General features: G+C 41.5%; 1 protein-coding gene across 7 annotated transcripts in view; it reads right to left on the bottom strand.

The window, feature by feature from the left end:
• The window catches only part of MCF2L (MCF.2 cell line derived transforming sequence like), a 109,817-nt gene extending 87,577 nt beyond the window's left edge, over positions 1–22,240 (bottom strand). For 2 of the 7 annotated variants that reach the window (XM_082218555.1, XM_082218557.1), the window contains exons 1-2: positions 22,021–22,237; positions 17,750–17,939 (exon numbers count right to left, since the gene is read on the bottom strand). In XM_082218555.1, the coding sequence (XP_082074681.1) occupies positions 17,750–17,918 (169 nt within the window). In that variant the 5' untranslated portion in view covers positions 17,919–17,939; positions 22,021–22,237. Of the gene's footprint in view, positions 1–3,890; positions 4,493–11,541; positions 11,706–17,749; positions 17,940–21,667; positions 21,827–22,020 lie in introns of those variants that run through there. The other 5 variants (XM_082218554.1, XM_082218556.1, XM_082218558.1 and 2 more) reach the window with 5 other exon arrangements.
• Between the last annotated feature and the right edge of the window lie 829 nt (positions 22,241–23,069).

Here is a 23,069-nt window from a genome sequence, read left to right on the forward strand (position 1 = left end):
GCTACTGGGGATATCAATACAGTAGTACCTCTGGTTAAGAACTTAATTCGTTCCAGGGGTCCATTCTTAACCTGAAGCTGTTCTTAACCTAAGGTACCACTTTAGCTAATGGGGCCTCCTGCTGCCGGCACACGATTTCTGTTCTCATCCTGAGGTAAAGTTCTTAACCCGAGGTACTACTTTCGGGTTAGCGGAGTCTGCAACCTGAAGCATTTGTAACCTGAAGCCTTTGTAACCCGAGGTACCACTGTAAGGCTCTATTCTGCATATGCTCCCCTCCTTTCCAATACTTCAAGTTACTGGCATGTGTTAAGGTGACTAGAGGTTGGGCAGAGGTAAAACTACTGGAAAAAATGAAAACCTGCTGTGTCTATATTAATTTGGAGCGGTGTGGTCATTACTGAGAAAGAGGGAAATGTCATTAAAATCAGATATATGGGGGAAAGCGGTATTTCTCCCTTCCTATTAGGAATGGTTCATTTGTTTTGAAATATTTAATGTGCATAAACCTTTTAAAAGGCTGTTAAATCAGTACTGGTATTTTACAGTGGTACCTCTGGTTAGGTACTTAATTTGTTCCGGAGGTCCGTTCTTAACCTGAAACTGTTCTTAACCTGAAGCACCACTTTAGCCAATGGGGTCTCCAGCTGCTGCAATGCCACCGGAGCACGATTTCTGTTCTCATCCTGAAGCAAAGTTCTTAACCCGAGGTACTATTTCTGGGTTAGCGGAGTCTGTAACCTGAAGCGTATGTAACCTGAAGCATATGTAACCCGAGGTACCACTGTACTAAGTATACTCAGAGACTATATACATGTGCAACTGCACATGAACATGATCATTGCTTTGATGACTTCACAATAAGTTTCAAGAGTTGTTGGGAGACAAACAGCAGAGAAATTTCACCCAGTAACTCCAATATGCACGGATATTGTACACTGTTACAGCAAACTGTGTGGTAAATATAGTAATTTTCTGCAAATACTACTACACAACGGCAGGTGGATGTTAAGTATTCCCCCCTGCTCCCAGCCAATGCTCCCAGCAAACTGAAAACTTAGCAGCAGACATAGCTATGGCTCTTTCTAGTGTGGGTGCTAAAGACCATAGTACAGTTGACATTTTACTAAGAAGTACAATGATATACAAGCAACTCCGTTTGCATGGGGGTTGTGTTCCAGGTCAATGCGTTTGTCAGTGGTTGTGTGTAAGCCCATTCTGCCCTATTCTGGGGCCGAAAATGGCATGCGTGTTAGCGATCCTGTGTGTCTTGGTCATACACAAAATGGCTTCTCTCGCTGTACATGTCTGCTCAGAAGTATGTTTGTGTGTAATAGGTCCCATTGCCAGGTATGTCAGCAACCATTACTACCTCAGCTTAGAGTTGCCCTATGGGGTTCATGTACCCTTATAACAGCTGTGTGGAGGGCAGAAATTCAACAGGGTAAGACTTTTGTACTATTTATTTTTTGAGCACTCCACTCTGCCCACAAAAGAGGACACAAATCTGCATATGGCACAAAGCCCATGCAAATCTGAGGCCTCTTTTGTGAGTGGTTCAGAGGGCCCAATCCACATACAGCAGGCATAGGTAAACTCGGCCCTCCAGATGATGGGAGTTGTAGTCCTAAAACATCTGGAGGGCCGAGTTTGCCTATGCCTGACATACAGTGTACTGGGTATGTACACACACACACACACACACACACACCACCCTGGTAAATTGCACCCATTTCTGCATAATTAGCACTATAACATTTTATGAAATGCAGGTTTCTGGAGCTTATATGAATATGTAGTGTTATGAATTTGACAAATAACAGTCCTATTATAAACAGATTGCTTATACCAAAAGCCTAAGCCTTTTTAAAAAAATTATCACACTGACTTCTAGCATTATCTATGTAGCAGGTCTTGCAGAAGTTAAAAGCAAAACTCTTTTGACCTTGACTGTGTCCTTAGATTTAGTCCTATTGCAATATTTGCATTCCTGGAACAGACACACTTTCCTCCCCAAGAACTCTGTTAAGTATCTAATTCATTCAACATGTCCTGCTCAAATAAAAGCAAAATTTCCATTTCACAACATATTTTATGGGAGCTTAAAATATATTACATGGTAGGAAGCACAAAACCTGTATTACAAGGCGCAGCAAGTCATAGATTGAGTTTAATGTTCAATTTTGGTGCACTCAGAGATAGAAAGCACGATCAGAAATTAAGAGTAGAAGCCACATCACAGTGCATGCACACAAGCTCACACAACCGTACCTTAGCACTAATAAATAATGTACGACACTTAAGAACATACTTGGTTAAGAAATGTTTTTATTAGGAAGATTCATACTTCAACCTTTCAATGCACTCACAGAGCTCAGAGTGGTTTACAACAATATAATAACAATCCAAGAAAAAATAGCAAATAAAATCTAACAGCAACAAAGCAATAAGAAACAGAAAACGTTCAGCAGAGATAACCAGACCAGAAGATTATCAGCCATTTGCTCATTTTAAGCAAATCCTTAATACATCTAATCACCACAGCTCTACTATCATCAGCCATTTTGTTAATTATCTCAGATACTTCATGGGGGAAAAAGAAAGGACAGTTCGGAACCCTGGCAGAAAGGAAACAACATTAATAGCACAGAATGACAAGGAAGTAGGATGTTTTTAATGTCCTTATACTAATAGCACATATGAGGAGGGCAAAGGAAGGGGAGAAGTCGGTGTAGGAAAATCTGTACAGTATCCAACCTTCTTTCTGGGCGATGTTACTGTTTCCTGTGCTATTGTAAAGCATCACAGATTACCATGTTTGATGCTGGGGGGTAAACCTAGAGAGAAAGGATGAATGTGACAAAGTCCCCTTCGTCATCCATCCTTGCTATGCTCTCTGGTCCATGGTAGTAGTTAGAACACGGGCAAACAAGTCAGTAGTTCAAATTTCAGCTCAACCATGAACTCACTAGTTTGCCTTAGGCAGGCTGCTGTCTCTCTGCTGCCTTCCCAACGCAGTGTATTAACAGGAAGACAAATACTAGCCTACTTAATAGGCTTGTTTAAAGGATTACTTGGCTAATATATGTAAAGCATTTTTGGTACGGGGTAAAATCTTTATGCAAAATGATAATGCACGGACGATTCAATTACTGGAAAGGAGCTTCTTCCACTGAAATAAGATGGAGCTCCTTTCCCATTGCATGGATTGGACTGCAACTCTTATTCCAAAGCCCTGGCTTACTTGTGAAGAACATACAGGGGGAAATGCAAACTTGTTTTCAAATTAAGCAACATCTTCTCTTCAGTTTGAAATATGCAAAACTACACATGAAACACATTAGCGTAGCACCTGCCCATTTAATTGTTTCATGAAAGATGCATAGGGGAACTTCTGGAACTTCCGACACAACTAAGCAGCTATTAAACAATGATAAAATTCCTTAAACATCATTAGGTTTTTCAAGAATCTATGACTGTCTTCCTGATTCAGAAAACAAGTCCTGCAATAAAACATTATTAAAAAAGCCGGTCTGAAGCCAGGCTAAAATTAGCTCACAGCGTCCCTCTGTCACACAAGTAATTTCAAGGTTGTATTTTTAGAAAGCAATCTTGGGAGAATCGCAATGGTTTGTACCTGATCTCTAGGAGCCATCTATGAACAAGTGTATATTTCACCTGGATACTTCAATACAGACCTTAATTTGCTAACAAAGACTGTTCAAGGCAAGGTCAGGTCCTAGTATCAATCAGCAGATAAAGTTTCCATCAACAGACACATGTAATTATCATGCCAATTACAACCAGAGTTTATTTTTAAAAAAAATCTTATTAAAAACACCAAGTGTCAAAAACACATTACAGTATTTAAGACCTGCAGCTCCTCCTACCAGTGTGCTGAGAAACAGCATACAATCTCCAATCCAATTCTTCCAAAGCCATTTCTTCAGTTTTTAGCCAGCATCTCATTCTCTAACAAAGGCAATGCACAGGAAAGCATTCTTCTCCCCATCATCAAGTAGAAACATTATGGGGGGGACCTACGGCACTGCTTCAACAGCACTGCATTTCAGTTACTGCACACAGACACCCCCCACCCTCCTTCTCCATATTAGATCAAAAGGAGGTGCAAGAACCCTTCCTCCGCAATGCACAGACAGGAGGGATGCTGTGGAGAGGCAGAGTCAGGAATGATAATTACATCAATATTGCTTTAAAAAAAAAAGTTATCCCCTCCTCCACGAAGCAACCCCACCACCCAGCCTTGCTCCCACGCCGAATCGCTATTAGATGTCAGAATTAACACGGCGCTTTCATTAGCCAGCTCTCCCTCGCTGGAAGAGTTAAAGCACATCCCAGCGCTGCTCTGCTTTAAGAGCACATCTATATTGATGCTGCCTGCTGTTTCCTTAAAGAGAGGCAAGCTAACACAGCTTTGAAAGATAATACAGCTCTGAACAGAAAAAGGGGAGGACACAGAATTTCCCTTCCATTGGAAGCAGCCAAGTGAGCCTAGTTTAGATGAAATACTTGTTGTTTTTAAATTTCTGCCTGGTTGGGATTTTTAAAATAAAATGAAATGAATGAAAACATAAATCCAGTGGGTCAAGTGCTATTGACATTTGGTTGTACTGTATCCCTTAAGTCTTTAAATCAGTGTTGGAATCTGGGATAGAAAAGCTAGGAGCCAAATGGCTTCTGGGACCTGGGTTGTGGGTGCCAAAATAGACTGTCTAGTCATCACTGGGGGAGGGGAGGCAGTCAGCAACACTTTTTATTTATTATTTTAATAAGCATGAATTAATATGCAATTCATGTAAGTGACACACTGTTAATACCACATTTTTAGCAGAAATTGTTAATACTTGTTTCATTGGGTGTTTACAATAAAAAATATTGGTACCGTACTTCAGTTTTCAAAATACTCTTTATTGTTAAAACACCTTAACGAATTGTCTATCCTTAACATATACTTCGAGGCTTCAAAGCACATACAGTGGTACCTCTGGATGCGAACAGGATCCGTTCCAGAGCCCCATTTGCATCCTGAAGTGAACGCAACCCACGTCCGTATGTCTTGATTCGCTGCTTCCACGCATGCCATCATTTTGAGCGTCCGTGAATGCAGCAAAATTTTTCATGGAGGGTGGTAAAAAAATGTTTTAATACAAAATAGCATTTAATTAATCTAATTAGAATTAAATAAACATATAATAAATTCCCCAGGGACTCCATGGTTCCCTCTTCTTCACATTAGAAACTCCCGCAAGCAGAGGCCTTACTTGACCTACGCAGTTGGACCCAGTGCTGGTGGAAATTTATAGTTTGAGAGGGGCAATGGAGGTCTGAAGTGTTATGATCTTTGCAAAAAAAGAAACAAACAGCCATGTTGTTTCAGATGAGCACTTTTTAGTTAAGATAAAAGCCACATTTTAAATTATTATTAATAATGATGGCGATAATTTGATTTATTACCTGCCCTTCACCCTAGGGTCCCAGGGAGAGTCACAACAATTTCAAGTACTACATTTAAAATAAAATACCTTGCTTAGAAGCCATTTTTTACCATGCTAGTTTTGGATTTATGAACATTAGAAAACTGAAATCAATTGACTGAGATTAAGCAGTCAAGTGCTGCATAAACCAGGGGGAAGACAACGTGGTGAACTCCAGAAGTTGTTGGATTCCACCTCCCATTAACACAGCCAACAGGAATTATGAAAGCTGCAGGGGAACTCAGTATGAATACCCTTCCTCTACAAAACCAGAATGCAAGCTGATTTTTGCTCCCATGTGTGGGAAGGCTGTGACGAGGAACCACAAAAATAGGCAACCCTTTGTAGGTTGCCTGGAGTTCTGCATGGTGTTATGGGCTTTCCTTGAACTAGAGATAGCACACATGCAGGAACGCAGAGTAAGTGCAAGACCTATGTCTTCAATAGCTACAGTGGTACCTCAGGTTACATACGCTTCAGGTTACAGACTCCACCAACCCAGAAATAGTGCTTCAGGTTAAGAACTTTGCTTCAGGATGAGAATAGAAATCGCACGGCGGCGGCAGCGGGAGGCCCCATTAGCTAAAGCGGTGCTTCAGGTTAAGAACAGTTTCAGCTTAAAAACAGACCTCCGGAACAAATTAAGTACTTAACCCGAGGTACCACTGTATTTGGATCAAAAATTTTGGAAGGCTGGCCTAATTTGCTCAAATATCCATTAATTATTTCTTGAGCCCCGGTCCCTACATCACAAATAGTGTGAGGACTAGCAAACTTTAATGAGACATTTTTGTTGTTGTCCTTATGGGTTACTAGGATATGTTAATCTTAGTTCTTGCAGCACAGAGCACTTCCTATAAATAACATGTTCTTAACAAATTCCACTTCCTGAAGGCAGCAATCTCACCAGGAAACCTCTTAAGATACCCAAACCCACATTCTCCCTTTCACTGTAGTTGAATTAACCCAAGAGCAAAGCCTCACTGCTTTTTAAGTAATGAACTCTCCATTTACTGTAGCAGAAGTTACAACAAATAACAAACTTGAAGTACCCAGAGGCAGTTGAACTGTGGGATTTTTCAACTGGTTTGATGGCAGAATCCATAATTCACAGCACACTATTAGTTTTATTTATGTGCCTCAACTATTTAAGTCCCAGGAAATTTATTTCCTTTTTAGCCTTAGCTATTTTTTCCCTTTTAAGAAAATTAATCTGATGCAGTAAGTAGAGAATAGAAGAAAACTCAATACCGCTTGGTATTCAAGTCCAGATTTTTACTCTGCAAAAGACATGTCAAACAACGAAGTGATGATTTAAAATATTCTGGCCTTACCAGCGGTCCTGCTTGGATCACAACCCAGAAGGCAGCTACATTTATCATCTACAGCTTTTTGAACCTCAGATCCCCTGCAGTCAAGTCTGACCCTCTGTCTAGGGTTGCAGCCTGAGTATTAAGAAAACCATTTGAAAGCCCCACCCTATCCCAAAATCAGCAGTAATATTATATCCAATCAAAGTATGTACATGGTATACTGTATACCTTTTCAGTTCTCCTATGTGTATAATATAATAAAATTTATCCAGGGTGAGAATAGAAGCTTTTTTCTTTTTTTTTAAGTTACCTTCTGAGAAAAATACAACAGTAAACAAAGCCACAAAGACTTGTGAACTACCCAGCTAAAATGAACTTATCATGTCTGGTTTCAATGGATTTTTCAAATGCTTAACTCAGTCTATTAGATAAGTTCATAAAGATACCAACAAAAGGTAAGTTCGGTGATATTCACAATACCGAGAGATGCTAGTAGAGTTATAGATAGATGTTAATAAAGTTGTAGACAATGAAGTTGTAGACGACAGGGTGCTGGTGTTTTGCACCTGTTTCGCTCTGGCAGTCCAAGTAATCAAAAGGCTGCTGTTCGCCCCTGATAGGGCCCTTTAACTGGGGCTTGCAGGTACACACTCCCAATATAGTTTTCCGGGCTTCTTCAGTGGTCTAATCATTGGACTCAAGGTCATGTTCCAAGATACACGTTCGGTTAGTGTTGCAGAAGCATCTGTAGAACATATTGGTCCCTAACCATGTTGGCTTAGCTTAACCACAATGCAAAGGTAAAGGTACCCCTGCCCGTATGGGCCAGTCGTGACCGACTCTGGGGTTGCGTGCTCATCTCGCTTAAGAGGCCGGGAGCCAGTGCTGTCCGAAGACACTTCTGGGTCACGTGGCCAGCGTGACGAAGCTGCTCTGGCGAGCCAGCACCAGCACAGCACACAGAAACATCGTTACCTTCCCGCTATAAAGCGGTACCTATTTATCTACTTGCACTTAGAGGTGCTTTCGAACTGCTAGGTGGGCAGGAGCTGGGACCGAACGACAGGAGCTCACCCCGCCATGGGGATTCGAACCACCGACCATACGATCAGCAAGTCCTAGGCACTGAGGTTTTACCCACAGCGCCACCCGCGTCCCTTGTTTCTGTAGAACATATTGGTCCCTAACCATGTTGGCTTAGCTTAACCACAATGTAGCCTAACACAAACCAAACTTTCCTGTTGCTACACACAACATAATGGAGATCAATGGTGGGTGATCTTTCTTTTAGAGGATCCTGTACACCATTACTGAGGTTTTTCTTGAGATGAGAAAGCCTAGATAAGCTTCCAAGGTTTCCTAGAACAGAAATTGAACACCTGGAATCTAAATCTTGACCCAATATTCAATTCCTGTAGCTGGAAGAGGTAGACTCCCCACTCTGCTCAAAGATGCCTATAACTTGGAGTGTTTATTTTGCAAGTCAAGTATGGTGAACACAAAGAAGTGATAATGATACCACCAAGTCTAGAAAATAATGATATGCTCCTGAACTGCCTCCAATCCCAATGAAACTTGAAAGTTATGATTCATAATTGAGTATAGTCTTTATTTAAAGGCATCAGACTAAAGGCATTTTTATTTATAACAGAATTATAAAGAGACTGAATAAAGGCAAACTAAGTTTTAATCCTTAATATTTATCACAAAGCAACAATGGTAGGGTTGCGAGGTTGTTGTTTTTTGTTAATATAATAATTGCAGTCATGTACATTTTAAAATTAACTTTGATGATATAAAGCTCTCTTAATCCACACTCCTTATGACTCCCATGTAAAGAGATTAAACATACAAATCAAGAGCATTCATTTGAGAGCAAGTCAGGCTAATCTTAACAAACGGCATTTTAATAAAATGCCACATTTAATCATCACATAGCAATAATTCCAAAAGGTATTTCAGGACCGAACAAGAGTACATCACTGGTACCTTGTCAGTTTGAGTACATATCAAAGAAAAGGAAAATTCACCCTTGAGGAGGAAAGCAACTCATTATATCATACCAGCAATATAGTTAAGTTTTCCTCCTTTCTTTAAAACATTTACAAAAACTGTCAAAATCTTAAATAATCTTAGCTTTTATTAAAAATGAAGAGCTTTGATATGTGAATACTGGGGGAAAAATTGGGACTATCAAATGATACAACGTTTGATTTTGAAAGAACTCAGTTGCATCTAGTTTCCCCCCTCTGTGTTCAGTTCCCTGACATATTATATAAGAGAGCCCATGGAATTTACTGGTTCAATCAATGTTTTAACAAGGCTACTGGTGGTCACTGGACAGAATTAAACTGGGACCTGGGAGATCTGGGTCTTGCCTCCTGAGGAAATATCCTCAGATTCCATTTCAAATATACAAAACAGGAATGTGTTCACATCTGCAATTCCTCTTGTAACCAAGCAAGATTACTACTGAAACACCTACAGGGGCTTTCAATTTACAGGGGCTTTCAATTTAAAGGCATTCATTCATAATCCCACATACAGTAGCTCTGCCCAATCACACAACAGAAGCAAAAATGCAAGAAGTCATTCCTATAGTCCCCTTATCATTAATGTTTGTTGTTGTTTAGTTGTTTAGTCGTGTCCGACTGTTCGTGACCCCATGGACCAGAGCACGCCAGGCACTCCTGTCTTCCACTGCCTCCCGCAGTTTGGCAATTAGATAGCAAACTCATGGGGTGTCCACCCAACTGTCTCCCTTTAGTCATTACCTCTCTTTATTTAATTGGCTATTTTTATCCCAGACTGGCATCTGTATTGGACTTGAAATGGTTTTATATCTTTTTTTTAATTGCTGATGGGTTTTTTAAAAATTGTTAAATCACTTTAAGATGTTTTATAGGAAAAGAGCATAAATAGATCTGTACTTTTATTTCCATAGGATAACTGCCTGCCATTCTGTGTATGTGCACTATGCAAAAATCACAATGTTGGGAAAACCGTGAAGCCAGCCAATGCTTCTCTTGATTCCTGCAGTCCCAGTTAACTTTGCCAGCTCAGCTGTCCCCTGCCTCATGCAGGGGAGCAGGGATTCACAAGAGCAGGCACGATACAGGAAAAACTGTGAAGCCAGCCAATGCCTCTACATAGCGATATACTGACATATCAGGCACTGTGATGTATCACAGTATATCACAATGTTCTAGACTATTGTGATGTTGAAAACCAGTTATCGCCCAGTTCTACTCCCATCACATAGAAAAGGGTGTGTATCTTAATTTTAAACACCACAAGTATTGGATGTAAACAGTATAGACTGCTCCCCTTATCACCTAAAGGTTCTCTCCCTTCAGCCACTTTCTGCCCTCCCACAAGTTCTTTCCCCCTCATACTGGAAGTGTGCACACCTGGGAGAAGAATACTTGGAGCAAGAGGCCATGGGAAGGGAGAATTCTGCACTTTCTATCCCTACGCCCGTTTTGCTGTTCTGCATCCTCATTCAATGCAAAGAGAAGGTGAGAATCATGTTCAGAATACAGGGGGCTACAAGGTCTAGATCACCACAGCTTAGGCAGACAAACTCTGAGCATCCTTCTTCTAAGTCTTATGTAGGTGACTTTGCTTAAGACTTTGAAAGGAATGGACAATGGAGTCACAGTGGTACCTCGGGTTAAGTACTTAATTCGTTCCGGAGGTCCGTTCTTAACCTGAAACTGTTCTTAACCTGAAGCACCACTTTAGCTAATGGGGCCTCCCACTGCCGCCACGCCGCTGCTGCACAATTTCTGTTCTCATCCTGAAGCAAAGTTCTTAACCTGAAGCAATATTTCTGGGTTAACGGAGTCTGTAACCTGAAGCGCATGTAACCTGAAGCGTATGTAACCCGAGGTACTGTATCTGCTGTCTTGTCTCTCTGTCTTAATGGGCAGAGGGTAATTAAAGCCATGATCCTACTTTGAAAACAAGCAAGGGTAGATAATCCAAGCCTTAAAAATTGCCTTTTATGAATGAAACAAAGAGAATCTCCACATTTTGCCACTAGAACTGTGGTATATTTTACAATTACATTATAAAAGTTACTTTAATAAAGGTAAGTACATAAATATAAGTTTTGAGTTCTTTCCTGAAAAAGCATCATACAGAATATTACTAAAACAGACACACATGTATTAATCCCTCCCATCTGTAACCAACTTCATCTACATGAAACTGTTCACATCCATCCCTTGCTATCTGTTCTCTCTCTCACTCTCTCTGCCCTGACATTGTTTTCTTCACTGTTGATTTCAGATTAAACACTCCCCTGAGACTTGTGTTTTTGTTGGATTACAACACTCCTTAAAGTGCCACATGCTGTAACAATAATGATTCTCCACAGCATTTTTTAATACTACTAATAAAAAGTCCATGCTATTAATCTTCTTCAAAAGCTTTAACTTGGCTATCATTCACACAGGGTTAGATTTAATCTTAAAGAGCAACTGCAAGTTCAGGAAACATTGACGTGGAAGATAAAATCACAACAAACACAAATCTCCATCCCATCACAACATTTGATGTTACCTATCAAAACCCTTTTAAGAGGCAAATGCAATAACTCTCCAGGTTATTGCATATATAGAACTCAGGTTCTATATTCTAACAACATCATTAAATTTCCATTATTTATAAGGGGGAATTAGAGGAGTGTGTATTTTCAACCAACACTTGCCCCAGGAAAGCAGACTAACCTTTCCTGAAGCTTTCTTCAAAAGCGCAATCCTATTTCACCACAGAGATTTACTTCATAAAGTTTAAGGAAGGTATCATCCACCACGTGAGTCAAGCAGGAAAGGAAAAAGTGCAAGTACTAAATCCCAAAACTGCAGTCACATAACCAAAAAGCAGCATAACTGACAGATTCAACTTCATGCAGTCCCTTTGCAGTGCAGTGGTTTCCTTGGAAACAGAGCACAGGGGAGGGAGTTCACACAGTGAAATCCTCATTCACTCGAAAGAGATTTACTGGACACTTTAATAACCAGGCATCTTTCACTTTGGGGAGTAACATCCAGTTTGTTCAAAAGTGCTGATGGCTCAATTCTATGTTACACATTACATTTAGAAGTCATATGATTTGTTGCATGTTTTTCGTTTGTCTGTTGCTCAGATAGCGAAAGAGGGAGATTTAAAGGGGAGAGGACTTGCTCACCAGGCTTTGTCTCCCCCTAGGTGGTATATACACTGCTTTGACAATCGCTGCCAACCCCTATAAGTACCGGTAATTAAAGTCCTCCTTTTCCTCCTGTTTTAAACTCCCAGTCATGTCTCCATCATGCGACATTGGTTCAACAGCAACACCTACTGGGGAGTAAGGGTTCATACACCAAATATCTCACCATCTCATCTGTGTTGGTGTGTTAGACGACACTAAGAAAACTGCCACAGAATTTCTAAAACAGTCATTGAGATAAAATGTACACAACCAATATGTTTTAATCCTTCCATGGTTGATGATTTGGGCTGGTTCTCACCAAAACCAGATATTGTGTGCTTAGCCTTCTGTTCTAGACCAGGGTTGGGGAACCAGTAGTCCTCATAACTTGTTGCGTCTTCAGCATCCTTTAGCTCTAGCCATCATGGATTATGGGAGTTGGAGTCCAACAAAATTTGAAGGGTCACAAATTCGAAAACCCTGGTCTAGACTGTATCACTTAAGACTGCGGGTGGGGGCTCAAATCATGGAACATCCTTCACACAATCTTCCATATCTTCCTGATGACAAGGAGAAGGATTCCAGCTAGCCTAGGCATTCCCTTGATAGGCGACTTTCATGTGTGAGGGAATTTATGTATGCTCTGTTGTTGTGAGTGTTGACCCAGAACGCAGCCCCTGCACGAATCAGGGGTTGCCTGTATTACTGGTGTTTATAAGAATTAGGATTCTGCATTATGTTTTTATAAACATAAACTGGAAATACATGGGACAGTGCTGATTGGTGAAGACACAGAATTAGCCCTCAAGGGCTATGGTAAGAAACATTCTGTCCACATAGATTTTAAGGCCTATGTGGAAATAAAAATAAAGAAAACAATTCCTTTGACAGAAGCGGGGGGGGGTGCACCTTCCAGACCTTCTGTGCTCTGTCCATTTTATTATCTGAAAATACCCCACATGTAGGCTTTTGATTATGTCAATGTAACAGTTTCTGTTGTGTATCCAAGTTCAATTTATTTTTCTTTCAAAGCCATAAAATAGCAATCCATTTCCACCGAGTCCTTCCTGAATAGTTGTTTGTTTTTTTTTACACAAAAAAGCTCAGTAACTCAAGAGCCTGCCAACCCAAATCAGAACCACAAAGGCAGGGTGATTAGCCTCCCCATTGCCACAGCCAAAGCCCCAATGAAAATCTCCCCTCCCCACAAAAGGCTTGCACAAAATACCAGTGACATAAATCCACAAAACCAAGAAAACCCAGAAACTGCCAAATTACCTCAGACACAAAACAGACATTTTAATCAATGGCTATAAAAGCATCACTGCTCTAATTCCTTTGAAGCATGTCTGTGCAGAGACCACTCACCAGGAATCAGATGAGGGAGATAAGCTACCAATTTCAGCCACTGAATTTGCTTTTTAAATGAAGAGGAAAGTATCAAAGGCCAAGGGGAGTAAAGAGGCATATCTTCTGCATACAGCAGAAGCGCTAGATGCACCTCTGCAGGGATGGAAATACACAATTTGGGGGCTGCCACAGAGAAAAACCTCTCCCAGGGCAACATTTCCAGCACTCCAAGAAAGGTGGAACTATCAAGAAAGGTCCCTCTGTTCATCTGAACACTTTGAGAGTTTGTAGGGAAGCCTCAGATATTTGAGGCTTTAAACACTAATGTCAGTGCCTTGAACTGGATCCAGAAATGAACTGCAGCCAGTGCAAATGTTTTAGAAAAAGGGGTTGCGTGAATTCTAAATGGAACCACAGACCACAAGCTAGCTGCTGCATTCTGGACCAGTTGGAAGTTTCTGAATTGCTTTCAAGGGCAGCCCCAGGTAGAGTATATAGCACTCTAGACGCCATGCAAAGTACAGAATACAGTCACCAAGTAATACCTGCCCAACAGGAGCCATAGCTGGAAATAGGTACTCCTAGCCACTTGTGTCTCCAGGTAAAGATTGCTCAGGTCAATTAATGTCAATTCCAAAAAATACCTGAACTGTGTGTGTTGAAGTTAATAAAAACCTACGTTTTCACATTCTTGATCTACATTCATCTGGCTGAGGAAAGCTTTCTTCCATTTGTCCAAATTCACCCCCCCCCATCATTTAAGCCATGGTGTGCATACTCCTGTTAGCATACTGGGCTAACTGGTACTGCAGCATATAAATGTGGATTAAAAACCCTATTTTAAAAAGTACTGCGGAGTTCTCCTTTGAAGTATGGTTAGCTAATCTAATACTAAATAACGCCAAGGTTAATTCCAAGGTAGTATCAAGCAAAGCAAGTCTCCTCGGGGAAATTACTGTCAGTTCCAAAAAAAAAAAAAAAGTCACGTAACTTGATATAAGCTGGCAGTAAACACAACATAAAATATTTTTTGAATACCTCACTTCATATTTATTACGTTGAGCCAGTCTAGCTTAAAGACTCAATTATCAGCACAAAATGTAGCAGTAAAACTTTCCACTTACTTAAGGACACCCTTTAAGGGTAAAATTAAGTGGTGATGGTCAAAGCAATTAACTAAAAGCAATGAAAACTACAATTTTCATCCAAGCTGCCTTCCATTTAATTATTTTAGGAAATAAAAACCCGTATCTTGGGTAACTTAAATGGGAAGCATTACTACTTATGTATCACTAGTTCGCAAAAAAAATGAAAATCCAAGTTCTGCACCTGCAGGGGGTTGGACTAGATGACCCTTCGGTGTCCCTTCCAACCCTACAATTCTAAGATTCTTTGATATGTTCCTGATTTTCAGGAGGCAGTATGGGATTAATGAATGAAGCCTGTACTTAATAACCGGATTTAGCAAAATGTGTAATGCATAACAGACGACTTTCTGCCAGGGTGTGTGATTTCCTTTCTCATTTGAATTTCCACATTATTAAAATGACTACTATATTGATAATAAGCTAAGTTGAATTTGTTCCAAGATAATTAAAGAACACCTGCTGGAGTGCAGAATTACCATTTCTAGCAGTTACCATTTCTGCTGAAGAAAGCTCTGCAGGATGTCAAACTCAGGGGAACTTCCCCCCCAATCTTAACCCAGCTTGCCTGATGACTGTCTCCACTCCCCCCCCCACGCTCATAAATATAATTGCTCAAGATTTCTAGAGCCTGTGAACATAGCAGCTGTGAAATGAAATTTACATAAATGTATAAACTGACAATTTGCATTTTTAAGACAAGTTGAACAACTGACACACATACTGGCTGTGTTTGGACATGATAAACCATATTCTCCCCCCTGTATTTTCCCCTCAGTGCAGCTGAAGCTTTTACTTCCGTTTTTAATAACTCCAACATAGCATTATACACAACCTGACCTGTGGTTAATCTGAGCAGATTTATGCCACAAGGTGCCATAGGAAGGCACTGGACATAGTAAAAGATCCATCGCATCCTGGTCACTGTCTCTTCGAGCTCCTGCCGTCGGGACGGAGATACAGGTCGATGAAGACAAGAACGAGCCGTCTTAAGAACAGCTTCTTCTCCAGAGCGATCTCGGCCCTGAATGGGAAGCCCGGACTTTGAAAGTCATCTAATCTCCCTTGCTGTATTATTCTGTATTGTTTAATTAGTGTTTTTATGGAGCAGTCAAGTAATTTTGTTGTCCCCGAAGGGGGCAATGACAATAAAGATATTCTTATTCTTATTCTTCTTAACTATGGTTTATTGAAACAACGCAGCTTCAGAACCGTGGTTTGGCAATAGTTTAAGATTAACCACAGTTTGTCAGGTATGGGTGAAATGACAAGTTGCAGCTAATCAAAAACAGAAGCAAAAGTTTCTGAAGTCCTCCTTGTGGTCATGCCACAGAGGAGGGGAGGTTGCACCCAAGCCTGAAGCTCCTTCCCATCAAAATAAACCATGGCTATATTGTGACATCTAACTGCAGCTATTACAGATTGATATGCTCTCATTTTTTCTTCGCGTATTTCCATCATATGCCCATTTAATATCCTATTATCAATTTTAAACTGTTCTGTTTCCCAATCACAAACCATCTTATTATTTTTGTACCTTTAGCAAGGGATTCATTTAAAGCCCTAAATGGCCTCGGTCCAGTATACCTGAAGGAGCGTCTCCACCCCCATCGTTCTGAGGTCCAGCGCCGAGGGCCTTCTGGCGGTTCCCTCACTGCGAGAAGCCAAGTTACAGGGAACCAGGCAGAGGGCCTTCCCAGTAGTGGCACCCGCCCTGTGCAACGCCCTCCCACCAGATGTCCAAGAGAAAAACAACTACCAGACTTTTAGAAGAGATCTGAAGGCAGCCCTGTTTAGGGAAACTTTTAATGTAAAACAGACTGTTGTATTTTAATATTTTGTTGGAAGCCGCCCAGAGTGGCTGGGGAAACCCAGCCAGATGGGTGGGGTATAAATAAATTTATTATTATTATTATTTATTATTATTCCTTTTCTAATTAAATATTTGCAGTGATGAAAAAGAAATGTTTATATCCATGTTCAATACAGAGGCTTCCTACAGAGGCTTTCTAACCAACAATTTGGGTTTTTAGGTTAGGATGTGAACCTGATCTCTCTGGCCATGTGCATTCACTCTGCACCTGAACATTGGGTGCCTGGAAATGGATTTTTTTCTTGCAAATTTACACCGTAAAATGTAGATGACTTTATTCACCAGAATCCCACAATGTCCTTCCAGTATATGGTATCCATCCATTGCTAGCTATTTTCACCACCAAGTATTTCTGAACTGTACAGGAATTGCAGCAAACTCAAAAGCCTGTTTGTGCAATCAAGATAACTAAGCAGATTTCCTAAAGCATTTTTTTTCAAATTTAGCCACTTATAAGTTGCGGGGAGGGGGGGGTGGAGTAGGTGTGTGTGCAAAATATCCCAGGATATTTAAATTCAGTTGTTTTCAATACTTTCTTAACCTGGCTAAGGAATGTGTCCTTGTGCAATACTTCCAGTTTTGAGTCTGATTCAACATTAACATCCTAGAGCTTCTGGATAGTATTATTGTCGGCTCACAATCAGAATGTTCATGGTGGATTTCAGGAAACTAAAATCTGCTTACATTGAATAAACCAGACAACCCTTTTGCTCTAAGTAGCTAGCTGCAGTGTATGGCATAAATGGGGGTGGGGTGGGGGGAGGAAGCATCTGCAAAGTGGTAGACAATTGGGGGGGGACTCACTATTTTTCCAGAAACATGTCTACTGCACGCCAAATTAATCACCCTAGCTACAAAGTATCAAACATTAGCTGAATAACCGTATTGAAAGCAAGTTCCGAAGTTCTAGGATGCAATGAAAAGAAGCAAATTCTAATCTAAAGATACGTTTATCACAAAACATAGAGCTCGTTTATCCTACATTTTGCAGAAGCAGGAAATGGATGTGCTGATTGGAGAGACAGAAGTGAGAGAACACAGGTGAGAGAGCACATATTACACGCAGGCTGAAAAGCTACTAGCACAGCATCACACATTTGTTAACAAATTACCTCCTTCCTGCTCTTAACACTTTTTCTGTCATAAACACCCCTCTCCTGTGCTGGTTCTATATGAATAGGAGAAACAGGAATATAGAGGTGAGTGTGAGAGGCCACAGGGTCAAAGATGTGGGAGGAGAGGAACTGAGTTTCCTAGCAACATTTTAAAAAATGTATTCCCTGCTTTGCTCATTTTCTTTGTGACTTTATATATGACACAGAGGAAGACTGGCTTTATTGCAAAGTGTTTCTCAGGTGTAGCACAGATTGCCTTACCTGGCTGTACTGCCAGCATCTTCTGCTTATCTTGCACAAGCCGGATGATGTCCGATACCACAATGTGGTGATCCATATCTTCTTTCCCTTCATTAGGCTGATTGTCTTTTGAAAAACAGCTGCAACTTCCATTTTCTTTACACAGGACAAACCTCCAGTAATTAGACATGAAAGTATCTTACTTCACTTCCTACAATTTAAAAAGAAAAAAAAGTTTCTTCCACAAGCATGCTCATGTCCCCAGGTCTTCTGCAACTTGTAAAGTATAACACATCACCTAATTCTAAACTGGAGGCCACTTTGTAGGGACTGTTTAAAAAACTGGAATACAGATTTTGCGTATTCTGTAGGCCTAACAAATATTTAATTTGTGCAAATGTTTTTAGACAAAAGACCAAGCTGCTGATAATTTTGCCCTTTGTAATTCTGTATATATTATCTCATAATGTAACATTCCTTTTCAGAAAATGATTTCTGGCATATTGAGAAGCATCAAATCACCTCTCACAAGCTGAACCTGGCAGGATTATAGAGATAGCTGGCAATGATTAGCCTAAATGTTCAGTTTTCTGAAGAGTTATCAGGCCAGAAGTCACAGAGGCTACAATCCTATGTCCACTTCCCTGGGAGTAAATCCTACTGAACTGAATAGGGCTTACTTCTGAATAAACGCAAATAGGACAATGATTTACCAGTCAGAGTACTTTTCTTATTTTTGGTTTCCTTCCAGAAACTTGTCATCAAGCTGAGGGCAGGAGGCTTTTTAAAATAAATAAATGGGTATGTAAAAGTTTTTTTAAAAAAGATCCTGGATCTTTCAGCATTCTGGCAGCCTGTTTCTCAAAAGCAACAGCTCCAAAACCAAGAAAGCGATAACATACCCAAATTGCACAAATTCTCGGCAGAGATGAATTTTGCCCAAGACAGAAGACATTTAAAATGCATTAAATTCCCTGTTTTCATCCATTTTTAACCAGGTGACAAACTAAAAGCCATATATAGCCAAGGGCATTTCCAGTAGCAGCACCCTCATCTAGAACTCTCCCCCCAGGAAAGTCTGGCAGGCTGTTTACTATGAATACTTTATTCATCTAGTTGACAAATAAAACTAAAAATTCTTCCAGAGGGCATACATGGAGCAAGGCTATTCTGCTGTTGGCTTGCTGCTTGTATATTATTTTAAGGTTTGGAGATTCTCATTTTTAGCTGTTGAAATACTGTATTTTTATGGTTATGAGTATAGATGTTATATGTTGTGAGTTGTCCAAAGGGTTCTGAGGAACTACAAAAGCTTCACAAATCCAATCAAACCAAACCAAACCACATAATTTTGTAAAATTTAAATGGATATGAATTTTAAGGGGTATGAAATATACTTTAATATTTCAAGATATAAAGTTTATACCTCCCCCCAGCCTGCATTATTGTGCACCTTGCTAAAAAGTCACATATTTGGAAAACACAAGGAAAAGTGTACACAATTTCCAGTGGAACAATTCAAGAGAACTTCAGTAGCTCAGCAGCTCCAAGCAAAATGTAATTACGAATTAAATTGAGACATGGCATTTTTTCCCAACCACACAGGAAAAAAGGGAACACTTAACCTGAAACAGATTATTACTACATGATATCTCTTTACCCTGCTGGTTGCCATCTCTTTATAATATTTACTTCTATGAAAAAAGGAAAAATATAGATTTTTAATACAGGACTTTTTCTTGAAATATAATGTACATTTTTTTAACACAAGACCAAGATAATCAATTCAACAATTGCTTCCATTTAATGGGGTTGTATTGTATGCACCGTTGTGCTTAATGGAATTTACTCGCAAGTAAGTATGCCTGGATGCACACCTTATCTGGGAGTGAACTCTGTTAAATACAGTGGAACTTAACTTGCAACATAACATAGGATTGGGCTTTTTCATTATCCATGATGTGGTGCTAATATCCACCCTATGTCTCTGGGGAGGGTAAGGATCCAGCAAAAAGCACAGAAGAGGCAATGCTACTGCCATTAGAGGATCCTGAAACAAGGTGCTTCAGCGGCAAGAAGGCTGCCCAAGAATCCTATCCAGGTAGGTGATGTATACAACTTATACCTGGCTGACAGGTATTGCAGGGCTTTTTATGCAGCAATGGCTGTACACACTCCATTCTATTCTACTGCTCCCCAGATTGCCATTTGTTCATTAACTGCAATTTATGCACCTAAAAACAAACCACACTATCTATCCTTTCAGCACGTTAACTGATCCCATGGCTGCAACCTTACCACCAAACTGAGAGTTAAGTCTCATGAAAGTCAATGGGACTTAACTTCTGAATAGATATGCACAATATTACACTGTACACTAGTGGAGACTGGCCCATTAGGGAGAAAATAGCACACTGTCCCACCATCCCTCTCAGTCTAGCCTCAACCAGCCCCCAGCCCCCCCCCATGCTTGACTTCTTGCTTACAAGCAGTCCAGAGGTTGGAACTGCATGTGGCAACCTCCTCTTCCTTAGTTTTGTTGCTGCGCTTGTAAAATTCAGCAGTCAGGCAGGGGGTGGAAGTAGAATTTGTTGGCTCTGGTTTAGGGTTGCCATATCTCAAAAAGTAAAAACCAGAACACCCTGAAAGTTGCTGAACATTTTTTAGGAAGATCCTAAGACCTGTTCTTGGCTTCTCTACCTTCCATATTCCCAGTTCCAATGGACACCAGCCACCACAAATTTATACCAATACACAGTAACTGAAGCATGCGACTCTAATTAGGCCTACTCAGACATGTATATCTGATGTGTATTTTAATATGTAATTTTATTTTATAATGTGCATTTTTGAAACTACTAATTTCATTTCTATTTTGAATTTTTTAAAGTTCCCTAAGTTTTTTTAACATCTGATTTTCCTGGCAATTTTAATGTCTGTTTCATGTAAACAGCTTATTCGTGTTGATGACTAAGCAGTATATAAGAGTGTTCGAAACTCCCATTGTTCTAGGCACATTTTGCAACAGGAAATTTCATTAGTGTGAGCAGTTTCTGAGTGTAGTACTGTGCCTAAGATTTCAGATTAAACCTTCAGAGTGGAAGGAAAGGAGATTTTTCTACCTCCCCACTTCCAGCTACTCCCTGAAGGCTGGGGAAAAGACCCTCCTAAGGATATTAAGGGGGTGGGCAGGGGAAGGACTAGACCATGTGAAAAATGAACATAATATTTTAGCTGCATTTCATTCATTTTCAGCTCTGTATTCTTGTTATAAAAAAAGCTCACCTAGACATTTTGTCGTTGCGCCTGTAACCTAGGTTTAAGATGCCATTTAGCTCCTAGCTCAGTTTCTAACATAGTTATATAAACTTGTTAAAATAAATTCTCATATTCCCACTTGCAGCTGGGACATTAAAGTTGATAGCGACAACATATCTTGCGAACAGGCCTCAGATCTTATGATGAAGTGCGGCATATGTCTAATAAATAAATGTGAAAGAGGAAGGGCAACACACAACAGAGTCCAAGGTGTCTGTCCTTGTGCCTTTCAGCTGCTGTGTGAGCAAAAGGAGTTTCAGCAAGTGCATCTTTTCTCACGGCAGCACCAACATCTAGGACATGGCAAGACACACCTGGTCTAATTCCCTCCAATACACAACAATGGACATTACAGGTGGACAACTCACTCTTGCTTTCAGGAAGCCGTCTTTTTACAGTTACTAAGGTAGGGAAGTCCCTTTTGAACTTAGTGGGACTTAGGAGCAAGCGGGTGAAAGAGGGTGCATAGGAAGTCGCCACAGACCACGCCAGACCAATATCGTCTCTGAAGGAGCAATCTAGGGGTTTCAAGGCAGGAGTTTTCCCCAGGCCTACTGAAAGACAGAGCCTATGGGGATTTAACCCGGCCCCTTTTGCATGCAAGGCAAAGCCCTCTCTTACCCCAGGGCTACGGCCCTTGCCTCCAATCCCCATCGACGAGCCGGTGCTCTGGAAGCAAAACTGGGAGCCGAGGTTTCTCTTCAAACTCACAAAGGAACCGGGGGGGCGCGAGGGCGCGGGAAGCGCCGCTTTGCAGCTCACCTCCCCTCACCTTTCTTTCCCAGCAAAGGGGGGCGCGGAAACAAACACAGCACCCACCCACCCCAAACTAACGTGCACTGAGTAGGAGAGCCGGTAAAGGCGGGAGCAGCCGGGATTCAAATCATTCCCCCCACCCAACCCCCGGCTACCCCTTGACGAGGAGGAGCCGCCTGAACCCAAACAAACACACAAAGCACATGACTCGCGCTCACCTCCGGGGCCGGGATGCTGCTGCTGCTGCTGCTTTTTCTGAGGGCTGCGACGCTCCCCGGCCAGGTGCTCCCACCTCGCCTAGCAGTCTTCCTCTTTCTCCGCGCCCTCCTTCACCCGCAAGTTCCTCTCCAGCCTACGGCACGGGGAGGACCTGCCTCCTTTCTCCGGGGCAGCCCGGGACCGCCGCGTGGAGTTGGCGCGAGCGGGAAAGCGGTAGCAGCGCCGACAGCGGCGGCGCCCCTCACCTCCTCAGCCTCGCCTGCATGCAAGCCGAGCGCCGCCCACTCCTTCCAGCCCACCGCTATTCCGGGCAAGAAGGGGAGCGGGGTGCCCAGGGCTCCTTTGTTGCCGGTGGGGGAAAAGGAGGAGGAGGAGGAGGATGCGCTGCACTGAGCAAAAAAAGGGACCTGAGCGGGTGGGAAAACGGAAGTAGCCCTGTGCTCAGCTCGTCGGCTCTTCCCTCCCTGTTGTTTCTCCTTTTGCAGGATAGAGTCAGGCTTAGGCGGCTGCAGTCCTGGTACCTGCTCCCCGCCCCCGGGAGTAAGCCCCGCTGGACTCCGCCGCGCGTACTTCTGAGCAGACCTGAATAACATCTCGGTCTTGCTTCTGCTTCTTGCTTACCCGTTATTCTAGCTTCCCTCCCGCTTTCCGTCTGGGCAGCTGCTGCTCTTTTGCGCTCACAAAGCCTCGTTTCCGAAGGTGTAGCATCAGCCCTGCCAAACCTCAGTTTACCTGGGAGCTGAATTCAACAGAGCTTTCTTCTGAGTAAACATGGTGTTGTAAACAAAAATTGCCCTTTTCCCTTATGGGGTATCCAAGAGCCCATATAGAGTCCTTACCTAGGTTCCCTATTGGTAGGAGAAAATAACAGAGGCCAACCAGAGAATATTGAGAAGCAAAGCAGCTAGTAAGCTTGATCTTTATTGATCTGTTGCAACAGGGTGCTCCCCTCACCCGCAGGAAAGGAGGAGGAATCCAGAACAATGGCGTGCAAGGCCAAGACTTTTGAAATTGCCACCCTGTAGATCAAGACCACCCCAGAAACATC

This window comes from Podarcis vaucheri (genome assembly GCF_965113315.1).
Source record: "Podarcis vaucheri genome assembly, chromosome: 4".
In the NCBI taxonomy this organism is placed as follows: domain Eukaryota; kingdom Metazoa; phylum Chordata; class Lepidosauria; order Squamata; family Lacertidae; genus Podarcis; species Podarcis vaucheri.